The 20,902-nt window shown below is 39.1% G+C and overlaps 1 protein-coding gene across 1 annotated transcript in view; it reads right to left on the bottom strand.

The window, feature by feature from the left end:
- The window catches only part of LOC145686263 (mannan endo-1,4-beta-mannosidase-like), a 506,707-nt gene that overhangs the window by 194,233 nt on the left and 291,572 nt on the right, over positions 1–20,902 (bottom strand). Inside the window, exon 5 of the mRNA XM_081759388.1 lies at positions 342–461. Within this exon, the coding sequence (XP_081615514.1) occupies positions 342–461 (120 nt within the window). The remainder of the gene's footprint in view (positions 1–341; positions 462–20,902) is intronic.

Here is a 20,902-nt window from a genome sequence, read left to right as displayed (position 1 = left end):
AATGTGTAACAGGGAAATATGTATTTATTGAAATGAAAATGAGGAAGAAATTCGTTAACTATTAGCAAAGGGATTTCTTCCATTTACTTATATATAACTATTCTAGAACGAGTCTTTCACTGAAGCATAAGATGCTACTTGTCATTGAATACCTAAATGCATTGAAATCGCATTGTGACTTTATGTTGTATGATCTAAATGTATTGTTTAAATACGGTCATATGCTTATTATGAAACATCAAAATAATTATTACTTTTCAAATTACAACTAGAAATTTGTAAAATGTCATTCTTCTTTGGAGTTTGCAAAATAAGTAAATAAATATAAAATGCAAATTTACCTGATAACCATTAAAATAAGCATAATCCATTAGTTCTTCAATACTGCGTCCAGCACCGCATTTACTGGAAAATTCTCCAATAATTAAAGGCTTATCAAGTTGCCAGTCAAGATACGTTACCTACATGAAGAAAAACAGTAATTCAGAATTAACATTTAATTAGACTAGCAGTAACCTGAATCTATTGTTTGACTTGGAGTTTAACTTTAGACCCGAAGCACCTGAGCTGTCACCAGAAATCGAAACTCGGTCTTTAGCGCCTCGCTAACTATATAGCCATAAAGAAGCTCCTTAACATGAACGTGTGTAAATCATTAGAGTATCATTATTATATACTGTATTTGACACTTACATGTATAATGGACTTTGAGTGGAAATTTATTATGTAATTTGAAGAGGATAGAACAATTAGAAAGTCAATAATGGAATAAATGCTTGTAGGTACAATAGTCTTTCACCTGATGTTTTCTTTTATTTCCTCGAAGAGAAGCTGATATTGCAGCTTAATGTCTTTCACTACAAGTTTTGTCTTGCTACAATATCGTAACAAGTTCTTGTCATCAGTTCCGACTAACAAATAATTACATTATATCATTTTGAATATTTCAAGATTAGGAATAGATTAGGTTACAATTGAACAAAGTTGCTTTAGTTGACGGTTAAGAGGCCAAGGAAAAAGGATGAATATTATAATTATCATTGTTATAAGGATTATGACATTATAGTGGCAGGTCAGTTGCCCGAAATTAAAAAAAAAAAAACTCCTTGTACTATTGGCCTTAGTTAACAGTTTCTTCTTGACGTAACAGTACTTGTTTTAAGAGCCTCCACTACGTTTTCCGTAACTTATTGTTTGTTGTTACATAGTTACAAAAAGTAAGAAAATGAGAATACAAAAAGTAAGAAAATGAGAACTTTTAAAGTGCTTTATTTAGTACCTACAAAGTGCTATTAAAGAACTCGCTTTATTTGTAAAACCATTCATACACTGCAAAAATTTCAAAATTTCAATAGTTAACAATTAGGATGTTATAAACTGAGTATATATTTAATGGCATTTTGAGTAGTGTACAAAATTTCTATCCCAGGGGATATCAGGGGATTGCGGGGAAGAGAAGTATATGTTGTAATTGGAAAACAATAAGATAAGAGGATACTGCCAAGATGTCCTAAGTAGTACATAAACATATTGAAACGTTATCCGCCAAATGAATTAAAATATGAAACAATCGACTACTATCATTAAGAGAAATACAAATAACAGAAATAATTTATTCATAGGACGAAAACATTTCGTAGAACTTATTAGGAATAAATACGTGTAACAGCATAAGGCTATTACGAATTAATTTTCTTTATTGGCTTTAATTTAATCATTTTCTACCAGTAATGTGTAAATGTTGTAATTAATTATTTAATACATCACAAATTACATTTACTCAAACGATGCTAGGAGTAATATATAAATGTTACGAATTAAATAAATATACGAATGATAGCGTAAGGCTATCGTGAATAAACTAAAATAGTACTGTGCAGAGTTTACTAAAACGATAATAATAACATGAGTAATATGTAAATATTACAAGCAATGTATTTAACGAATCGAAAGCATAGCTTTCTCCTAGGACTAATTTATTGGGAAGCATTCAATTATTCACTGACTCGAATATTACGGTAATATTTTCCACGAGTAATAAACAAATATTACAATCCAATTATTATTTGTTAATTTTAATTAAATTACTAGCCTTTCTTGTTATTTTAAGCTGACATGATACTCTCCTCAGACCTGATAGCAGGTAAAAATTTACACTTTTGCTCTCCCAGTTTTCAAGGTCAAAATTAACCTATTCTGAAACAAATGCGAATTTAAAATATAATTTTAACATCTGATTAAGAAAATTTAGTCTATGATTTCAAATAAAATGTTTGTAATTGTATAGAATTTCTGCCGAATTTATCACATGTCCAAAACTAATTTTATTATTATTACACAAATCACCTTTCATCGTGCTGGACACGATATCTTGTGAATATTATTGAACGAATCATTTCATACATTATTTAAGATGTTCGTATTAGCATGCTATAATACTGGTTGTTAATAAAAGCAACCTGTTTACAAACCAGTAAACAGTATTATTTAAAAGTGCTAGTTAAATACTTATAGTGTGTCTGCACATTCGATTCCATACACATTTCCATCCATTAAGTAAATCCTGTAAAAAAATTCGTTGAAACATTGATAAGACAGAAGTTTAAAACTTTGTTACTCATATTATTTAACCGTGCTCGTGGGTTTTCTCGGGGTTCTCCCGTTTCCTCCCACTTTCTTCATTCCACCATTTCATTCATTTCTCATAATAACCGTCTCCTTTAGCCTAACTGGCATAACTGTGGGACGTAAAACTCAAAGATTTCATTTCATTTTTCATATTATTCAATGTATGATTAAGCATTAAAAGATCCTAGCATTGAAAGTTTTGTTTCTTTTCCAAACTATACAAACATGAATATACCAGTAGACCCTATTTGTTATTGTGTTAAAAGTTCATACTTAAAAAATTCGTTTTTGACTTACTACTAGTTTTTACTAATTAAACTAATTCTGTGTAAAGAAGTTTAGTTTATTAAAATCGTAAGTGTCGAGCTAAGATAAGAATACATGATGGAACTATTAATTAACAACGCATAACACATTTGTATTACAAAAAATAGAATATAAAATCCTTTAAAGCAGACACACAAACACAAAAAAAAACAAAAGTTAAATTATCAAATGCAAGAATAAAATTGCGAAATATAAAAATGAATTGGCAAAATGCAAAAATAAAATTGCAAAACTAAAAATGAAATTAGAAAATGTAAAACCAAATATACAAAATTCAAAAATTAATTAAAAACGGAAAACTGAAATTGCAAGATGCAAACATAAAATAGCAAATTGTAGAAATGAAATTCCAAAATGTACGAATAATACGAGGCACGTCCAGAAAGTAAGTTCCGTTTGGTAATAAAATTAAATTGTGTACACATACAGAAAAATTATTTATTGCACAAAATTCTACAACTCTTAAACTACTTTTCCACATAACTGGCGAAATTTTGCAGGCATTTGTCATAGCGTGGCACAAGGTTTTGTATACCTTCTTCATAGAAGTTTGCCGCCTGTGTCTTCAACCAGTTGGACAGTTTCTTTCAGCCCGTCGTCATTGTTGAAGTGTTGACCGCCAAGGAAAGACGTGAGATGTAAGGACAGATGAAAGTAACCCTGCGGTTTTCCTGGATCTTGTCATCAATCGCGTGAACCAGAAAACGAATCACCGCTCTGATTTCACAAGCGGCGGGATTTTCAATCAACACCGACATTGTAAACAAGCACAACAAAGCGTACGTGACTGACAGCAATCTCCAAATGGCGCACGTTTCTTCTCCTTGATACAGAGCTTCTACCGCGCATGTGCGGAACTGCGATCGCAGCGCTGCAGCGGAGATAAATTGAAATGGAACTTACTTTTGGACGTGCTATGTAATTCAAAATCCGAAATGTAAAAATGGAAAATACAGAAACAAAAGTACAAAATGTAGTTATTAACACATCCGTTTAAGTAAATTAATAGTTTCAGTTAATAGTTTCATATCACATTTTTCTTAAGAGTTTAACCTTTTTGAAAACGATTCAGTTATCATGCTTCACCATTAGCCTAGAAGATATAATTGTGATACGTTAAAAACTTCTTCTAAATTCTTCTTCCGAGAGTTCATTCTGTACTGAGACTAAATAGATCGATCAGTTTTGTATTTTTCTTTCAAATTATAAGTATTCTTCTAATTGAACGATGTATTATTATTTTTGATTGTTGAAATCTTGTACATGATTGTTGTTTATTTCCCTCATTCAACGTTTGATAGAATAATCAAAGGAATACTCCAGTTTCTTTGGGAGTCACCCTTGCGTCGCCACTGCACTATATCCGATTGTACTAATGGAATCTACGACTAAAACTGATGGACATTCTCTTTTACCCAACTTTGATCCGACGTTTTGTTCTTGAAGATTTGTCGTGAATCCCCATGCAATTACCTAGGTATACTACGGCTACAAATAAGCACTTTCTGCACCAAAAAGCTCTTAATCCCTTTAAAAATATTCATATCCTATTACATCCTTTCATTTTTTCTTTTTACTCTGCATATTAGCTGTCGGCCACCCAACACCATTACTACAAAAATTCTTATCTTAATGCTACAAGAATCGTATTATATAGCGTTTTACTTTATTACATTTCTACAAGAGAAATGCTTTTGTGGTCACCACCGTGGTTTGAAGCTGAAGGAAGCTGTAGCGAATAGAGGCAGACAGATGGTTAGGCTGCCGAAAGACCATCATAAACAAGATAAGTGCTCGAGAATTTTTCTTGTGACCTAGGCGCCATAATAATATAATTTCATACATGGGCCTTCATAATTTTATTTTTGATTTAACTTATTTATGAGCCAGACTCCTATTTCCAATCGCCTTGACTATCTGGCGTCCAGGATTTTTTCGAGCTTGAACTAGAGGAATATTGACAGAAATTCATTATGTGTTACTGTTGTTACTTTAAAACTTCAGCTTTTTCTTTTCAATAACCTCACACGAAATAGTGCTTTAAGTATACAAACATAAGTTTATTTATATTCTTCTCCCCTTCAGGTAGGCCAATATCCCCGGGAGGCTGCTCCCCTAAATTTTTCCTGTCCCCTAAACTTTTCAACGTAGGCTTGTAAATAAACCATAATATGGTTGGATTAGCCCCTCCTAACATCTACAGGCCTCCCCTACATTTTTGGGATGGTTACAAGCCTGCCCTCGGCTCTGACATGATTAATGTTGGATATATGGTAGTACATTTGCAAAAGATTAATCGTGGAAGTATTAGGTCTTATGCAGAGTCGTTTTGACATATGATTAGCGTCATACTAAAAGCCTGACTACTGCAGGGAACATACGTTAGCCGAACTGTTAGGTATGACACTAATCAGACGTCAGAACAACTCTGCATAAGGCCCATTGTGTTTTGTGTTCTGAGATCCACAAGAAAGAAAGAAAGAAAGAAAGAAAGAAAGAATAAAAGCAAACGTTTTAAGAGTTCAGCCTTTATTAAGTTTCGTCCAATAGATTGATATGTCTTATTCTATATTGTTTCACTCACTGGAACAGAATATTGTGTTCATTACTCGTCATGACATATCACAAACATTCATTATGAAAGGACAGAATGGATCAATAGTGGAGTGCTTACCTCTAGTGTGAGTGGTACCTGGTTCGAATTCAAGCCATATGAATTTGTAATGGACAACATCGTGTCCAAGGGCGCCGATCCCGGGGGGGCGAGAGGGCCCGGGGCCCCAAAGCTCATGTGGGCCCCTTATTGTATTTATGAATATACAATATTTGGCATAATTGAGTGCAATTTGTCGTAAAATCTTCATATATATACCTTCCGCATCTGAATGGGCTCACCCAAATTTACAGAGAAATCGGCGCCCTTGATCGTGTCCGTGGGTTTTCTCGCGATTCTGACGTTTCCTCCCACATGACCATTCCACCGATTGTTTTATAATTATTCACTCCCATTAATCATCCGTCTCCCTTTGCCTACAGGACATATTCGTGGAACATAAAAGTAGAAATTTCATTTTATTTTATTCAGTAATAAGCCACTATAACTAGTTTGTTATCATTACTGTGAAACTATACCTTTTTATTTGTTGGTTTAAATGTAAACTCATGTGCTCAAAACACTTCAGCCAATTTGTAAATGTTCAAATGGACAGTGGTGCCCATCCCCCCTTATGTCCATGACGCACCCCCCATTGTCTATCCGTAGGTGTTCTTCCATGAAAAAATAACTTTTCGATTAATTTTTACACCCCCTTAAACATATTTACATATATTTTTAACCCCCCAAATATTTCAATGGCGCAGTTTGCGTCATAGCCCCCCTTTGTGGGTACCCCTGACATGGACTCACATAAACAATTTACGAGTATGTTCCATTTCTAAAGAAAACGAAAATAAGCGTGAAGATATTATGATGAAATATTATTGCTCATGAACATAATTATCATCGTTAAGTTTTGCGTCCTTGTGTTGAACTTAATAGAGAATTTAGGTTACTTTTACTTGCAGAAATGTTTTTTCATATATTAATTTTCTTGGGTTTCCCCCTGAGCGCATAACTATCGAATCCAGGATGAACTTGCATATAAGAAATTAGCACTCTACTATCAAATAACTATGATTTTATATTCTTGATTTTTCTTAAGAATGAGTAAAATTCGCTTCGTAAGGTCGGTCGGTGACCGAAACATGAGAATATTAATTAGTTTCTTACTTCAGGCTGCAAACAATGTCAACAATATAGCAAATTAGTACACTTCAACTTTGTCCTAAGATATTCAAATATTCAAATAATTGGTAATAAATATATAAATAAATAGCTTAATTTTCTTATTCTTTGTGTTACTAGCAACGTCGTACACATTTGAAAAACATGCATCGTATCCAGGCCCGTGCTGGGAAACCGGGACATGTTCCGGTGCGCCCTCCGAAAAATCACATTGTAAATAAAGGTACAAGTTTTTTTTAAATAATAAATTCTTACAGTTGTTATTAGTAAAGAACCCGTGAAGGATAAAGTGCACCCTTTACATAAGGCGTCCTTGCGAAACAACATCAAAGATAAACGATTTTATTTATTTTTCTGTATGGCACAGTTCTGTACAATGAATACATACTGTTACTGTTGGTAAAGAACCCGTGAAAGGTACATGCGCCCTTTCCCTAAGGCGCCCTGCGAAACATCACATTATAGTAGATAAGTGGTTCTAGTTGTTCTTCTGTATACCAGTTTTACATAGTAAATTCACATAGTGGCTGTTAGTAAAGATCCTGTGAAGGGTACAGTACGCCCTTACAAAAGGCGACCTGTGAAATATCACATTATGAATATTTTTAAAATTCTTCTGTATACCAGTTTTGTATTACACATTCATACAGTGATTGGCAGAGAACAGGTAAAGAGTACAGTCACTTTTCAAAAATATGTATAGAGCCAGTAAAGCAATTAACATGTAGGTCTATTTGGTAAGATAATATAGGAGTTTCCGGTGCTGCTGCTCATTTATCGCAAAAAAAAAAAAAAAAAAAAAAAAAAAAAAATCAGAAGCTAAGTGCAATCGATAGAGTGCAGCTTACATATTCAAGTTTTTAAAGTTCTTTATTTACAAATTTGATTGTTCCTGTGTGTTTTAGAGCAGTGTTCGAATGATCCGTACGTATTGTATTTCTAAAATATAGGTATATTGATTTATTGATATATATTTAGCTTTATTTTGTTTGACAATATATATATATATATATATATATATATATATATATATATATATATATATATATATATATATATATATATATATATATAGGGGATGGACAAAAAACTAAAAACAATTCATACAGGACACGTAAGTTTGATCCTCCACTATACAACACGATTTGCGGTTGCCGATCGTTTTTTCTTTTCAATGTGTCATGTAGATCTTCCGTCGGCAGTAACCAGTACACCTGTGAGCGTCGTGGTGTGAAAGTGATGCGGAAAAGTGGGCGACTTGACAGACTTCCAAATAGGCATGATCGTTCGTGCCCGTCTGGTAGTAGCACAGTGACAATAGTGACGATAATTGTGGGGGTATCGAAAGGCACTGTGTCTAATGGCACGAGGACATTACAATTCATGGGCAAACGACGTCTGCAAAGCACAACAGTGGTCGAAAGACAATCCTGTCAGATAGGGACCGGAGAGCATTAAAACGGATTGTAGCAGCTAAAAAAAAAAAAGAAAAAAAAAAGAAAGACGACTGTAATAAAAATTACGTCTGAACTGAATTCCGGCCTACAGAACCCGGTTTCATCGAAAACAGTGCGACGGGAACTTCATAAAATGAAAATTCATGGCAGGGCTGCTATCGCCAAACCCCTGGGCCCAGCAGTAAATGCGAAGAGGCGTATCCAGTGGTGCAAGGACCACAAGGCGTGGACTCATGAGCTGTGGAAACGGAATGCGGACAATATCTCGCGGCCGAAACATCGCCGCCCAAAATCTCGCCGGCCAAAACATCGCGTGGTCAAAACCTCGCCGCCCAAAACCTCGCGTGGCCAAAATCTCGCTGCCCAAAATCTTGCGGGACAAAATCTCGCCGGGCCAAAACCTCGCGTGGCCAATACCTCGCCGTCCAAAATCTCGCGAACCAAAATTTCTCTTGGCCAAAACCTTGCGGGCCGGGATACATCTCTTGAAAACGGCTCTTATTTGTAAAAGAATACATAATAATCGCTTTTGGCTGTTGGAATGGTCTGCCCAAGCAGCTTAATAAAAATTCAGTGTAGTATAACAATATCTGCTGCTTTTCTTATAAGTAAAAAAAGAAAAAAAGGAAATAAGAGCTTGGTGTGGTGAGAGTAGGGGCGCCGAATTATATATCCCACTCCCCTCTCCCTTTTGTTGTGCCGACAAAGTGAAATTATAAAAGACATCCTAGGCTCGAACCTCATCTATGTTGAAAATTTGATTGAGATCGGTACGATGGCTCAAGAGGTATAATGTAACAAACGTAGTCATTTAATTTTATATATATATATATATATATATATATATATATATATATATATATATATATATATATATATATATATATATATATATATATATATATATATATAGTAATATAGAACATTCTACATTGAAAAAACCTCTTCACGACGATTTCATCCTGACGACATTTCTTCCCAGGCGACACTACGTCTCGATTCTGTCTCGCGAGATCATTACGACGAGGTTTTGGTCAGATGAGATTTTGGGTATGGCGATATTTTGGGGCGCGAGGTTATGGAAGACGAGGTTTTGGCATGGCGAGGTTTCGGCCCGGCGAGGTTTTGGGCCGCGAGGTTTTGGCTAGGCGGGGTTTTGGCCAGGCGAGATTTTGTCCCGTGAGGTTTTGGACAGCGAGGTTTTGGCCAGGCGAGGTTTCGGCCCGGCGAGATTTTGGCTCGCGAGGTTTTGGGAGGCGAGGCTTTGGCCAGGCGAGGTTTTGGTCGCGAGGTTTTGTACCTAAACCGTGGAAACACGTAATGTAGTCCGATGAATCGACCTTCACCTTGTTTTCAACAACCGGTCGTGTTTACGTATGGAGAACACCGTCGCAGGCCTATGATGCAGACTGTCTGCTCCCAACTGTAAAACATGGGGGTGGTTCTGTTACAGTATGGTCAGTGATATCGTGGTTTTCTGCAGGTCCCATCATAGCCCTGCATGAAATGATGAATGCTAAGGCGTATGAGGCCATTTTGGGTTACCAGGTTCTACCCATAGAGCAAATATTGTTCCCTGATGGTAATGGCATCTACCAAGATGATTTGGCACCCTGTCACGCTGCAAAAACGGCGAAATCATGGAAATCATGGTTTGAGGAGCATGACCAGGAGCTATCACACCTCACCTGGGTCCCACAATCACAAGATCTGAACATCATTGAGCCACTGTGGTCTGAGTTAGAAAGACGTGATCGGTCTCATTACCCTCCACCAGCATCCCTTAAGGAACTGGAGCATGTTTTGGAAGAACAATGGTAGAGAATTCCACACACCACGATCCAGGAGCTGTATATGTCTATTCCACGTTAGATCCAAGCTGTTTTGGACGCAAAAGGAGGCCCCACACTATACGAGGTATGATTTTCACACTTTTGCAAACGTTTCAGATCTTTTTGTCAAATCCATATATATATATATATATATATATATATATATATATATATATATATATATATATATATATATATATATATATATATATATATATTACAACAACTAAAAAGTGATTCTCTAGTGAAGGTGTTTTCACATTTTAGCTATTTAGGTTACTAAATAAATTTGGTGGTTTTTATACATGAAATGGCGCTCGTATATATACAAGGTGTAACTTAATTAATATGACAAATGTCAGGAGGTGATACCTGACACCGAGATAAAAAGAAAAGTATACACCAACCTGGTTGTAAAAATGCCTCCTTTCGACGCCTTGACCACCTGAAAATTTGTTAGAAAGATGTAAAAGCAGCCATAACTCAAGAACAAAACGTCGGATCGAAGTTGGGTAAAAGAGAATGTCCATCAGTTTTAGTCGTAGATTCCATTAGTACAATCGGATATAGTGCAGTGGCGACGCAAGGGTGACTCCCAAAGAAACGTTGAATGAGGGAAATAAACAACAATCATGTACAAGATTTCAACAATCAAAAATAATAATACATCGTTCAATCAGAACACTTAGAATTTGAAAGAAAAATACAAAACTGATTGATCTATTTAGTCTCAGGACAAAATGAACTCTCGGAAGAAGAATTTAAAAGAAGTTTTTAACGCAGTGGTGCCCACCCACCCTCATGTCCATGGCGCACCCCCCTCAATTGCCTATCCGTTGGTGTTCTTCCATGAAAAAAAAACTTTTCGATTAATTTTTACACCCCTCAAACATATTTATATAGATTTTTAACCCCCCCAAGTATTTCAATGACGCAGTTTGCGTCATAGCCCCCCCTTGTGGGCACCCCTGTTTTAACGTATCACAATTATATCTTCTAGGCTAATGGTGAAGCGTGATAAGGGAATGGCTTTCTGCTCAAGTTACAAGTGTGTGAAAATGGAACCAGAATAGGTTTAAAATAACTGTGCATAGGACAGTCAGGTGGCATGTAAAGAAACATAACATGTAGTATCCAAAAATGCAAAGGTCATATGTGATGAATGAGTGTACAAGAGATCTCCACATGACACAAGAATTCCCAAATATTGCATAAATACATATTGGACAAAAGCAAGCTGCAGCATATTAAAAGGTTTCCTCATCGTAATATGTAATTCCGTGGAATATGATACTTCTATGCGTAGAAGTAAAAGTGGACGGAACACGAGATGTTGTACACGTTGCATAACGATACGAAGAAATGCGCTGGGTCAGTATACTTGATTTATTCGTTAGGTGAACCTTCCAGGGATACTTTCCCCTCCCTTGGAGTTGGAAAACCACCCCTTACCCCTGAGCTACGAAAACCTACATTGTTACACTATTAGAAGTAGCGGAACGTACGTAGCTAGGGATGCATTCGAGTCGAGTCGAGTCGAGATTTAAGCCTGTCTCGACTCGTCTCGAGAAAATGTTGTCTCGACTCGTGTCTCGACTCGAAAATATGTTTCTGTCTCGACTCGTGTCTCGACTCGACAGTCTCTGTCTCGACTCGACTCGAATTCGAGTCGAGACGTCTCGAAATTCGAGTCGAGACAAAATATACGAGTTAAAATATACGCACACATCAGCCAGAATATTATGACTACCTACCTTATTGTCAGTGTGTCCAACTTTGGCACGGATAACAATGGCGACGCGTCTTGGCATGGACGCAATGATCCTTGAAGGCTCACTGGAGAGAGTTGATTGGTACACATAGGCAAGGGCGCCGATTTTTCTGTGAATGTGGGGGGCATTCAGATGCAGAAGGCATATATATGAGGATTTTAAGACAAATTGTATTCAAATTATGCCAAATATTGTATATTCATAAATACAATGCGGGGGCTCACATGAGCTTTGGGGGTGCCCGAGCCCCCTCGGCCCCCCAGGATCGGCGCCCTTGCACACAGGTCATCTAATTCCCGTAAATTCCGGGAAGAGGGGCGATGCGCTCTGAAGTCATGTTCAATCACATCCCATTTGTGTTCGATTAGGTTCAGATCAGGCGAGTTGGGCGGCCAGCACATCACTTGGAACTTGTCCCTGTGTTCCTCGAACCACTCCATCACAATCCTGGCCTTGTGATATGGTGCATTATCTTTTCGAAAAATGCCACTACCGTTGGGAAACATGGTCGTCGTCTGCAAGCAGTGTGTGATACGCCTTGGCCGTCATGGTGCCTTGCTCGAGCTTCACTAGACACATAGATGCTCACGTGAATGATTTCCGGAGCATAATTAAGCCACCGCCAGCTTGTCTCCGTCCCGCAGTACAGGTGTCAAAGAACTGTTCTCTTGAAACACGACGAATTCGCACCCTCCCATCGTCATGATGAAGAAGGTATCGGGATTCATCAAACAATGCAACTCTCTGCCACTGTGCCAAGGTTTAATGACGATGGTCATGTGTTCATTTCAGTCGCAGTTGCCGATGTCGTGGTGTTAACATTCGCACATAGATGGGACATGGGCTTCGGAGGACCATCGTTAGGGGTGTTCGGTGCACTGTGTGTTCAAACGCACTTGTACTTTGCCCAGTAATAAAGTATGATGTTAGTTCTGCCACAGTTCGCTGCCTGTCTTGTTTTACCAGTCTGCCCAGCCTATGACGTCCGACATCTGTAATGAGGTGGGGGCGCCCAACCCCTCGATGTTTGGACGTCGTTTTCTCTTGGTTTCGCGACTTGTTGAAGACACTCACCACAGCACTCCTCGAACATCCGACAAGTCCTGCAGTTTCTGAAATTCTCCTGCCGAGTATGCGGGTCATTACAACCTGCCCTCGGTCAAACTCAGATCGCGCGCCTTCCCCATTCTACACACGGCCAGCACTCTCACTGATACTACATGCACCGTACGCGTGACTGACTAGCAGGCATTCGTCGGCAGGTGACACAGATATCGCCTGGACGGAAATTATATCGATAGTAGGTTGGTAGTCATAATGTTCTGACTGATCAGTACATACTAAATAAATTTAAAATGTAGGAAATTTTCAACATTCTGATTAACTTGCAGGAAATTTCACAATGAAAAGAAGCAACTGACTTGGACAAGACAACGGTTAGTTGATGGGGCAATCTTTTTTTCTGGTCTTTGAGGTGTGAGCTTTGACCATGCCTTGTGAAATTTTGATGTTTGGTGCTCATCAGTCGCGCTTCCATTTTTTTCTCATTGTTCCAATTCATGATAATTAACAATACATTGCGCAGTTCGAATACATGTTCACGTTTTCATTCAATCCAACTCAAGCCGCTTCAGATACTATAGAGTTGTATTTGTTTACGAAGAATTAATTGCGTATTAGAAATACACCCCAACAAAACATTCTGCTTGCTCATCTGCTCAGTATTCAAGGTTTTAATTACAACCTGAATTGTTAAAATGCGAACGTAAGTTGCATTAGATATCTAAGCAGTTCCATGCTAATTAAGGTCTTTCTAGCAAGCACTTCTGCTGTTCATAAACCTTACCCATTGGAGTAGGAAAAAAAAAAGAAAAGAAAAGAAAGAAGTAAAATTGGTAATTTTGCAACCGTGACTCACTCGGGCTCATGCTCTCTATCCTCAATGGAGCTCGCGTTCGCTAATCTCAATGAGGATCACACTAGTCAAGTTTCTCACTAATTCGAGCTTGAGCTTGATATTTACTGTGAAATTCTCTTCAGCTCGATCTCGTAATGCCACACGTCCTTTCTTGTTTTTACATTTGTCTCACCATTTTCGATTTATACGGGTGGTCGTGGACTTTTCAATTAAGTTTTTGTTTTCATTTTGACCCGCCGCCATTTTGCACAGGGTTGTCGTAGAGAGTCGAGACTTGCTCCATTTTCCTTCATTTTACAACAGATTTCAAACGATGTGCTACTTAACCCCCCTTGCCATTTAAAACTTTTTAGTTGGATCCCGTCTGGGGTCCTGCGGGGAACCCTGAGGCAAACTTTTTACCCCAAAAAAGTGTGGGCTTGAAAATGATGGGATACATGTTCACCGAGTTTTCCATTTACCCAATCGTTTCCGAACAAATGACTCGGTTCAAACTATTCTAGCAGGTAATTTCCTAGCTATGGCTTTTTAAATATCTAGAAATTGGCCATGTTTTTGGCCAATATCACGGGAACGGTAAGCCATAGAGATATGATATTGGTGGTAATCAATCCTTAATAGAATGCTAAACATTTTTGTCCTGATATTAATTGGTGGCCACTGGCCAACTGGCCATTGGCCAAACCACTGGCCAGTTGGACAGTGACTACCGGTTACTATTTGGTACCAAAATGTTTACCATCCTTTTAGATATTGATCAACACCAATATGATCTCTCTATGACTTACGGTTCCCGAGATATGGCTGCTTAAATTTCTGTAAATCGGTCATTTTTTGGCCACTATCTTGCGAACGGTTAGATTGACGCGAAAAATTTAATCATTTTATCTAATAGTTTTTGATGCTCTATCTAATACAGTGTACAAAATTGAAAAAATTGCAAATAACAGACAGACGGACAGGTAGACACACAGACATAGAGAATTCAGTAACGAACTTTTTAAGTTCGTTGAATATGTTGTAACTCACGATATCCCGCCCGGTGACACGTATAACTTCGGGATTCGTTTAGTTATAACATATCCAATGCGAACACAATTGTCTCGTTCGGATCTCACAAGGGAACCTTCCGAAAATGATAGCTGCAGTGAAAGGTGTGGCCTACGCCAATTGAAAGAGCTGTAACAGAGATGAGGATTCCCAAAAAATTAGCTGCCCATAGCAATAGGCTCAGGAAATATAAGGGGTGGAAGTTCGGGAAACAGCAAGGCTGGACAAGGGGGAAAAGTGCAAATTCCACAAACAAAGGGGGGGCACGGCAAAATACAATGCTGACAAGTGATGTATAGAAAGAGACTTGCCACAATAGGGAACAAATGAAGGCCACCAGTGGGGTTAACAGTGTTGCCAACTGCAATGAAAAGTACATGTTTTGCAAAGAGCACTATATGAAGTGAGTGCAATATTCAGTGTCAACCTGTCATGTAGAACATAAGATATGGCGTGTCTAATCAGTGGTACAATCTAACAAAAGAAAATAGAAAAAAACAGAAGTACGAAAAATACGGAAAAAACGGAGTTGGCCATAATGCGCCACATTTGATCAGGGGCTGTACATATTAGAATGAACAAAACAAGAAGCACCGAATATGCAGGAAACCGACGTACCTGGAGTCGAAAAGAAAAACGAGTTCCAAAGTTGGCAAGACTGGCCATGGACATCCAGACAAGTCTAATATAGTTAGGCCACTCGCTTCAGAAAAAGAAAATTCCGGCAACAGGCATCACTCGGAATGCATCAATGTTAGAGTGATTGAGGCAATGTCAAGTCGGGGAACATGAAATGGTTGGGTTGAGCCAACAACCGATAATAGAAGTAGTGAACATTATGTCATGGTTGGGTCGTATGTGGGAATATGCAGGGTGTCCCATCAAACTTTGTGACCTGAAAGATTTGCGAAACGAACAAAAATGTGACGGATCCAGTTGTCCAGGAATGTACCAATGTCAGGGGGTGATAAAAGTCTGTGAGAAGCAAGTGCCCCCAGGATTCCCAACATAGGGCCACAGGAGCCAACTTCAAATTTTCAAAAGGAAACAGGGACCGAGTGTTACCTCTCTCGATTGATCATGGAATGTGCAACAACATATATAGGAAACATTTGCTCTATGAAGCATGTTTTTCAAAATGTACGCCACAAATATGTGCTGTCTTAACATGGCATCGAACAATGTGATCTCAAATTGCTGCGAAGCGAAAAGAGATGTTGCAAATCCAATTACACAGGAATGTACTCATGTCGAAGGCCAAGAGAACTTTGTAAGAAGCAAGTCCCCCAGGGCCCCCATCATAAGGCTCAAGGGGGTCAACCGCAACATTTCAAATGAGAACAGGGGCGGATGATATTTCTCTGGATAGATACAACACCGTCTATAAAAAAACATTTGCTATATGAATATGAAACAGATGTCAGGCAAGGACAACTAGCGGTGTTTCCCATATGATCAGACGATGACTTATTTATGGCACGAGCCATAGTAGAAGGCGGCTTAGTTGAAGAAACTACACCCTCTCAGTAACCTAAATTGCACGAAAATTTCCAAAGCAGGTTCATTGACCTGACTACCGCAGGTGCGTGAAGTTGGCCCGCCACTTGTCGCCAAAATTCACCAAATTTTGACCAGTGTTAGTGCTACGTTAGTGCTGTTTTCTGCCGTAAAAAGTTTCGTTAGTGCTGTTAAACTTCACGAATTAGAGCAATTTCAAAATGGGTCCGGCCAACTTCACGCAGCCCGCGACTTGTCGCCAAACTTCACCAAATTTTCACCATCGTTAGTGCTACGTTAGTGCTGTTTTCTGCTACAAAAATTTTCGTTAGTGCTGCTAAACTTCACGAATTAGAGCAACTTCAAAATGGGTCCGGCCAACTTCACGCAGCCCGCCACTAGTCGCCAAACTTCACCAAATTTTCACCATCGTTAGTGCTACGTTAGTGCTGTTTTCTGCCGTAAAAATTTTCGTTAGTGCTCTTAAACTTCAAGAATTAGAGCATCTTCAAAATTGCTTCAGCGTGAAGTTGGCCCGCCACTTGTCGCCAAAATTCACCAAATTTTGACCAGCGTTAGTGCTACGTTAGTGCTGTTTTGTGCCGTAAAAAGTTTCGTTAGTGCTGTTAAACTTCACGAATTAGAGCAATTTCAAAATGGGTCCGGCCAACTTCACGCAGCCCGCCACTAGTCGCCAAACTTCACCAAACTTTCACCATCGTTAGTGCTACGTTAGTGCTGTTTTCTGCTACAAAAATTTTCGTTAGTGCTGCTAAACTTCACGAATTAGAGCAACTTCAAAATGGGTCCGGCCAACTTCACGCAGCCCGCCACTAGTCGCCAAACTTCACCAAATTTTCACCATCGTTAGTGCTACGTTAGTGCTGTTTTCTGCCGTAAAAATTTTCGTTAGTGCTGTTAAACTTCAAGAATTAGAGCATCTTCAAAATTACTTCAGCGTGAAGTTGGCCCGCCACTTGTCGCCGAAATTCACCAAATTTTGACCAGCGTTAGTGCTACGTTAGTGCTGTTTTGTGCCGTAAAAAGTTTCGTTAGTGCTGTTAAACTTCACGAATTAGAGCAATTTCAAAATGGGTCCGGCCAACTTCACGCAGCCCGCCACTAGTCGCCAAACTTCACCAAACTTTCACAATCGTTAGTGCTACGTTAGTACTGTTTTCTGCCGTAAACATTTTCGTTAGTGCTGTTAAACTTCAAGAATTAGAGAATCTTCAAAATTGCTTCAGCGTGAAGTTGGCCCGCCACTTGTCGCCAAAATTCATCAAATTTTGACCAGCGTTAGTGCTACGTTAGTGCTGTTTTGTGCCGTAAAAAGTTTCGTTAGTGCTGTTTAACTTCACGAATTAGAACAATTTCAAAATGGGCCCGGCCAACATCACGCAGCTCGCCACTAGTGGCCAAACTTCACCAAATTTTCACCATCGTTAGTGCTGTTCTCTGCTACAAAAATTTTCGTTCGTGCTGCTAAACTTCACGAATTAGAGCAACTTCAAAATGGGTCCGGCCAACTTCACGCTGCCGGCCACTACTCGCCAAACTTCACAAAATTTTCACCATTCTTAGTGCTACGTTAGTGCTGCTTTCTGCCGTAAAAATTTCGTTAGTGCTGTTAAACTTCAAGAATTAGAGCATCTTCAAAATTGCTTTAGCGTGAAGTTGGCCCACCACTTGTCGCCAAAATTCACCAACTTTTGACCAGAGTTAGTGCTACGTTAGTGCTGTTTTCTGCCATAAAAATTTTCGTTAGTGCTGTTAAACTTCACGAATTAGAGCAACTTCAAAATGGGTCCGGCCAACTTCACGCAGCCCGCCACTAGTCGCCAAACTTTACAAAATTTTCACCATCGTTAGTGCTACGTTAGTGCTGTTTTCTGCCGTAAAAATTTTCGTTAGTGCTGTTAAACTTCAAGAATTAGAGCATCTTCAAAATTGCTTCAGCGTGAAGTTGGCCCGCCACTTGTCGCCAAAATTCACCAAATTTTGACCAGAGTTAGTGCTACGTTAGTGCTGTTTTGTGCCGTAAAAAGTTTCGTTAGTGCTGTTAAACTTCACGAATTAGAGCAATTTCAAAATGGGTCCGGCCAACTTCACGCAGCCCGCGACTTGTCGCAAAACTTCACCAAATTTTCACCATCGTTAGTGCTACGTAAGTGCTGTTTTCTGCTACAAAAATTTTCGTTAGTGCTGCTAAACTTCACGAATTAGAGCAACTTCAAAATGGGCCTGGCCAACTTCACGCAGCTCGCCACTAGTCGCCAAACTTCACCAAATTTTCACCATCGTTAGTGCTACGTTAATGCTGTTTTCTGCCATAAAATTTTCGTTAGTGCTGTTAAACTTCAAAAATTAGAGCATCTTCAAAATTGCTTCAGCGTGAAGTTGGCCCGCCACTTGTCGCCAAAATTCACCAAATTTTGACCAGCGTTAGTGCTACGTTAGTGCTGTTTTGTGCCGTAAAAAGTTTCGTTAGTGCTGCTAAACTTCACGAATTAGAGCAATTTCAAAATGGGCCCGGCCAACTTCACGCAGCTCGCCACTAGTGGCCAAACTTCATCAAATTTTCACCATCGTTAGTGCTGTACTCTGCTACAAAAATTTTCGTTCCTGCTGCTAAACTTCACGAATTAGAGCAACTTCAAAATGGGTCCGGCCAACTTCACGCTGCCAGCCACAAGTCGCCAAACTTCACCAAATTTTCACCATCCTTAGTGCTACGTTAGTGCTGCTTTCTGCCGTAAAAATTTCGTTAGTGCTGTTAAACTTCAAGAATTAGAGCATCTTCAAAATTGCTTCAGCGTGAAGTTGGCCCACCACTTGTCGCCAAAATTCACCAACTTTTGACCAGAGTTAGTGCTATGTTAGTGCTGTTTTCTACCGTAAAAAGTTTCGTTAGTGCTTTTAAACTTCACGAATTAGAGCAACTTCAAAATGGGTCCGGCCAACTTCACGCAGCCCGCCACTAGTCGCCAAACTTCACAAAATTTTCACCATCGTTAGTGCTACGTTAGTGCTGTTTTCTGCCGTAAAAATTTTCGTTAGTGCTGTTAAACTTCAAGAATTAGAGCATCTTCAAAATTGCTTCAGCGTGAAGTTGGCCCGCGACTTGTCGCAAAACTTCACCAAATTTTCACCATCGTTAGTGCTACGTAAGTGTTGTTTTCTGCTACAAAAATTTTCGTTAGTGCTGCTAAACTTCACGAATTAGAGCAACTTCAAAATGAGCCTGGCCAACTTCACGCAGCTCGCCACTAGTCGCCAAACTTCACCAAATTTTCACCATCGTTAGTGCTACGTTAGTGCTGTTTTCTGCCATAAAATTTTCGTTAGTGCTGCTAAACTTCAAAAATTAGAGCATCTTCAAAATTGCTTCAGCGTGAAGTTGGCCCGCCACTTGTCGCCAAAATTCACCAAATTTTGACCAGCGTTAGTGCTACGTTAGTGCTGTGTTGTGCCGTAAAAAGTTTCGTTAGTGCTGTTAAACTTCACGAATTAGAGCAATTTCAAAATGGGCCCGGCCAACGTCACGCAGCTCGCCACTAGTGGCCAAACTTCACCAAATTTAAACCATCGTTAGTGCTGTTCTCTGCTACAAAAATTTTCGTTCGTGCTGCTAAACTTCACGAATTAGAGCAACTTCAAAATGGGTCCGGCCAACTTCACGCAGCCCGCCACTAGTCGCCAAACTTCACCAAATTTTCACCATCGTTAGTGCTACGTTAGTGCTGTTTACTGCCGTAAAAATTTTCGTTAGTGCTGTTAAACTTCAAGAATTAGAGCATCTTCAAAATTACTTCAGCGTGAAGTTGGCCCGCCACTTGTCGCCGAAATTCACCAAATTTTGACCAGCGTTAGTGCTACGTTAGTGCTGTTTTGTGCCGTAAAAAGTTTCGTTAGTGCTGTTAAACTTCACGAATTAGAGCAATTTCAAAATGGGTCCGGCCAACTTCACGCAGCCCGCCACTAGTCGCCAAACTTCACCAAATTTTCACCATCGTTAGTGCTACGTTAGTGCTGTTTTCTGCCATAAACATTTTCTTTAGTGCTGCTAAACTTCAAGTAATAGAGCGTCTTCAAATGGCGTCAGTGTGAAATCTTTCAGTTTTACGTCCCACGATTATGCCGGTTAGGCTAAAGGAGACGGTGATGATGAGTAATGAATGAAATGGTGGAATGAAGAAAGTGGGAGGAAACGGGAGAACGCAGAGAAAACCCACGCACACGGTGTTTGTCCACCACAAAGTTCACTTGGCGGGGGCCGGGATCGAACCCGAGACCCCAAGCACCAGAGGTGAACGCTCTACCACTGAGCCACCGCGGCCCCTGCGTCAGTGTGAAGTTTGTCCTCCTCTTGTCGGCAAAATATCCTAAATTTTTTCACTTATAGTGCTACGTTAGTGCTATTTTTTGCCGTAAAGGTTTCGTTAGTGCTGTTAAACTTCAAGAATTAGAGCAACTTCAAAATATGACCGGCCAACTTAACACAGCACACCACCTGTCGCCAAACTTCACCAGAATCTGTCCATCGTTAGTATTACGTTAGTGCTGTTTTCAATTTTTGATAATGCTGCTAAGCTGAATGTATTAGAACAACTTCAAAACGGTTCCGCGTAACTTTA

The sequence above is a fragment of the Thermobia domestica genome, chromosome 5 (assembly GCF_964235325.1).
Source record: "Thermobia domestica chromosome 5, izTheDome1.hap1.1, whole genome shotgun sequence".
NCBI classification, from domain to species: domain Eukaryota; kingdom Metazoa; phylum Arthropoda; class Insecta; order Zygentoma; family Lepismatidae; genus Thermobia; species Thermobia domestica.
Note: the sequence above shows the minus strand (reverse complement) of the source record. Positions and strands in the feature narration are given on the sequence as shown.